The following is a 4,641-nucleotide window of genomic DNA, read 5'->3' as shown; positions in this document are numbered from 1 at the left end:
GGACTCTTGAATAGGTTTTCTAATGGAAAATAAAAGTGAGGACCCAATACCTTGCGGCAGCAATCCATCGGAACTTAGTCTGCATCGATTTTCAGTTATGCAAATTCAAATTCACCTCAAAGATCCCTTTCCAGCAATTATTAGTCCCAGAGAAATGTTCGTTATTGCTGAAATTTTTATTGCATTCTTTCAATATTAGTTTTAGTGGGTATTTGATTCACCTCATCTTCAGTTGTATGTGTGGGGCCTGGGGTCTTCCCTCTTCTCTTTCGACTATTCGATAACAAAACTTAAGGCGAGGGCCAATGGTCGTCTCTGGGATGTATGAACCGAACCGGACCGCATCGGACCGTATATGAGAGCCGAAGATGAGTTAAGGCATCCACTTGGGTGGGGGTGGGGCCACTATTTTGAACTAGTAGTCTCCTCCTTGTATGATCCATCGATCGAGTCATCCTTAAACCTATTACACTCGCAATTGCATAGTCGTACAGGTATATGTATATATATATATGTATATATGTATGTATATATCGCTACAATATGCTTCTGTGTCTGTTTCTGTCGCATGTCCTTATAGTTTTATTCCAATTTTGTTTTTATTTCGTTTTGTTTTCTGATATACAATTGAGTTGTTCGCTAGAATTTCCTTCCCGATCTCCTTGGCTCCTGCGGATCTTTTATACAACAAAATTTGATTCTAAGTGGTATAGCTTTTTGTCTCTGTGTGTGGCGTGTGGCTTATGTATGTGTATATATTGATTCATTCTGTGTGGCATCGGAATCGTGGCTGGCGATGGTGCACGATGATAGATAGATAGATAGATCTTCATTCTCATATATACGATACGATACAATACGAAATGCCGTATGTCTATTGCCTATTTAAAGGTAGTTTTAAACGTACATAAACTAATTTGCTCGCTTACGAACTTAAGGTATAGTTTTTGTTTCTTTTATGCATGTAAATCACGTAATTTCATACAAAAATTGGCTTCCGTAAAAGTAATTCAATCTGTTTATATATACATATATATATATATGTTTGTATATATATGTATATGTGTGTGTGGTGTGTGTATGTGTGTCTAAGCCATACGTTTGCACAAAGAATCAAGGAAGGAAGAAGGAAATAGTACATATAATATAATTTACAATTCAAAGCCAATTTACAATTCAAAGGGAAAAAGAGAGACGAAACGAAGCAGATAGGAGGGCGCAAGGGTGTTGGGGGGTGTACACAAAAAAAAGATATCTTTAGCCGCCGATGAGCAGGGACATTGGGATCACACTGCAGAACAGTGGCCTGGAAGTAATGCTGATGCTGTGGCTTCAGTTTGCTGCTGCTGCTGATGCTGATGCTGCTGCTGGCGGTGCAGTCGTCGTCTTCGGCAAATGGCGTTGGCGGCTACTTTTAGACGACAATTTCAACGGCAGCCGCCGGCTCGACTCATCTGAACCAGAGTTTCAGGCGCAACGCATCCACACCGTTTAGATAGTAGCGAAACAGTCGCTTATCACGCACAAAGCCCAAATTCTCATACAAACGCAGCGCCGGCTCATTGCGCATCTCCGTCTCGAGCACCACCTCATCGGCATTGTCCGCCAGCATGGCCTGCAAAAACAATAAGCTCAGTTTAGGGACAAACCTCCTCTCTCCCCCTCGCTCATAGTTACCTCAATCGCCTTGGTTACCAGTGTGCTGCCGATCTTGAGCTTACGATACTCTTTGCGCACCGCCAGCATGGCTATGTAGCCGCGTCGCACGTTCATATGCATGTCCAGCTTGCATACGATGGCGCCCACGTACTGATCACCATGCGAGGCTAGGAAGCACAGTTTTGGCCAGTTGTAAATGAAATACCGATACGTGTATATCGAGTAAGGCTCGGAGAGCTCCGCCTGGATCAGACGCATAATGTCCTGGAATGCAAAAGGTTGGGGTTTAGTGGAAGAAGCAAAATGTCGGTTCAGGGTTCAAGGTGAGCACGGAACCATGCCCAAATGTTGAGTCTACCCACGTGCATTTGATGCTCGGCCTCGTATTCCTTGTAGACAATCTCCGTGGCTAATGTGGCAGGTTCAAGCTGGAGCTCAACTGTGGGCGAGGCGGCTGCATCTGCAACTGCGACTGCAACTGCGACTGCATCGGCTGCTGGTACAGCCTCAGCGGATGTCGATGCCATCATCTCAGTCCCCGTTTCGACCGCTGACGGCGTTGTCTTTGTGGTTGTTGCTGTGGTTGTTTGTGTGTTGGCAGTGGTGTCGCTAGAGGCTATTGTGGATGTTATGGTGGTGGTCTGCTGCTGCTGATGATGATGCTTCTTCTGCTTGCTGTTGTTCCTTTTCGCTTTATTATTGTTGCTGCTGTCCACGTTGTTGTTGTAATGGCTGTTGTTGCTATTGCTATTGCTGCTGCTTCGGATGTGATTGTTATTGTTGTTATTGTGCCCATGTGCATGACCATTCAGTGCTGGCAGAGGCGTGGCATTGGCCGCCTCTGCTTCCTCACCAGCGCCATGCCCATGGCCATTGCAGATGTGCAACTGCTGGAACTCATGCTCCAGGATCAACGCCGCAACCACATCCGCATCCGACACTAGCTCTGGCGCATCCTCATGGCCGGCGTGGCCATTGGCCACTGGCTGTATAATCGACTGCGACTGCGACAGCGACTGCGATTGCACTTGTAACTGCAACGGCGACTGCAGTTTTGGCTTTTCAACTAGTTTCTTCTTGTTTTTGCACTTCTTCTTGCCAGTGGCCACCGCTGGCGTCTGTTGCGTCCGCTGTTGCTGCTGAGCGTCCGCCATCCTGTTGGAAGAGATCGCCGAGAGAACTGGAGTGAATGAATGTGCCGCAGTAGGAATGGGACTTGGGATCCCACTCTCAGGCACAAGCCTAGTGTGGGCATATCATAATAGTATGTACTCACCCGCCCTGCTGAACCTGCTCCTGCGATTCGGATTGCGACCAAGTCAACGCACTCTCACACTGGCCACAATCGTCGTCGTACTCGTTGCCGCCGCCGTCGCCCGAATTGCCTTTATTTTTGGTTATATTTTTCACAATTGCAGGTTTTTCATTCACACACAAAACCAAACACACATACAACCGCAATGGTGTTCTAGTGCACACACACACGCGCACACACAAATGCAGAATTGTCGTTGCCTTTCTTCGACCGCACTCGCCTGTGATCGAGGTGTGTGCCGATATTACTTTGATAATTTCGTTTCGTTAAGGCAATGTGTGTGTATATGGGTACTAATATTATATAAAAACCTATTTCACATCCCCAAAACTTCTGATTTTCCTTGGGACCTCTCTCGCTATGAATAAATCCACACTCACACACACATGCATAGCAACACATGCACGGGGGCATGAAGAATTATATAAGGAGGGCCCGTCGTCGGCTGCGTTCGTCGTGTCGTTTCCCCTTAGAGTTCACTTGTTTGCTTGTCGACGCGGAAGGTTGGGCGCCGAAAAATGTTTTTCGCATATGTTAACCCTTCCGTACTGATATTTTATTTTTTGCGACAAGAAAGTGGCAATTTATTTTAGAATTAAGAGCCTTAGAAAACAGGTACTTATATATTAAAAAACAATAGTAACGACTACTTTCAAGTAGTAAATTATTAAAAATCAAAATATAAAAGAAAACTTCAAGTCCTTTTCTTGCAATGGGCAATTTTAAACCCCATGCCATCAAAGGGTAAATCAGCAGACTCATTGTCGTTTCACTCACACTTACAGCGCAAAGCCCTTTCGCTCGCACTTATTGACAGCATTGTTACGTTTCCCTTATTTTGCCGACGGGCCCTCCCTGTATAATGGCTTCATGCACGGGGGCGACCAGCTGTCTGACCTACGAAACACTCGATAGCTGTATCGATGCATCGATATGCGGAAAAAGTATCGATAGTTGGTCGGTCACACTGGCAGCACCACGGTTTTGCGTCCCGTTGCCCGTTCAAAAAACAATATTCAAATTGGTTTTTTCCCTCACGATTAGAATGCTCAAGCGGCGGAATCGAACCATATTCGAGCGGCGCTTAGCTTATCTGCACTTTAACCTTCGCCTACTTTCGGCTTGCCACCATCAGCAGCAACTCATTTACATGCCAGACCGGCTCATAAATCAAGCCTTCTAAATCAAATACAGGTCCAATCTTTGAATTTTAATTTGCTTGCCAGGAGAGAGGGCGAGTCCGGCTTGGGTTTCCTTCCTGTTTGCCTTGACGGTCAACACACGCACACACAAAACACATTGCCGGGACTGGACGGTGCCTCCTTCTCTCTGCTCAAATGTCGTCTCAAGTTTTGTTTGTCTTGGACACTGGCCGGACTGACTGACTGCCGTCATCTCTCGGCTCTTGGCTCTCGGCTCTTGGCTGTTATGCAATCGAACTGGGAGGAGACGTCATTCAATTATGGGAAATTTGTCATTTTTACGAGTATACTTAAATTCTGCATAACGGTCGAGGAAAGAGCATAAAAACTTTGACGACGCCTGGCAGGAAGGATCTTGCACAATCTCGTGCAGTGGCCTGGCTGCCTGTCGCCTGAGGCCGCGTGTCTGCATACAATTTGCAGCTAATTTTCGTTGCTAATTAACAAGCCAAACAACATTGACGA

The 4,641-nt window shown here is 46.0% G+C and overlaps 1 protein-coding gene across 2 annotated transcripts; it reads right to left on the bottom strand.

Annotated features, from left to right (window-relative positions):
• Nucleotides 1-1,063: 1,063 nt before the first annotated feature.
• On the bottom strand, nt 1,064-3,365 carry LOC117902928 (N-alpha-acetyltransferase 30A). Of its 2 annotated transcripts, XM_034814521.1 has the most exons (4): nt 2,936-3,365; nt 2,022-2,814; nt 1,678-1,923; nt 1,064-1,615 (listed from the first exon to the last, which is right to left on the bottom strand). In XM_034814521.1, the coding sequence occupies exons 2-4, from the start codon at nt 2,811-2,813 to the stop codon at nt 1,451-1,453; spliced, it is 1,203 nt and encodes a 400-aa protein (XP_034670412.1). In that variant the 5' UTR covers nt 2,814; nt 2,936-3,365; the 3' UTR covers nt 1,064-1,450. The 2 variants fall into 2 exon arrangements, with proteins under 2 accessions (XP_034670412.1, XP_034670422.1); XM_034814531.1 differs by lacking the exon at nt 2,936-3,365 and having other exon boundaries at nt 2,022-2,839.
• Between the last annotated feature and the right edge of the window lie 1,276 nt (nt 3,366-4,641).

The sequence above is a fragment of the Drosophila subobscura genome, chromosome A (assembly GCF_008121235.1).
Source record: "Drosophila subobscura isolate 14011-0131.10 chromosome A, UCBerk_Dsub_1.0, whole genome shotgun sequence".
Lineage (NCBI taxonomy): Eukaryota > Metazoa > Arthropoda > Insecta > Diptera > Drosophilidae > Drosophila > Drosophila subobscura.
This window is presented reverse-complemented; position numbering and strand designations above follow the sequence as displayed.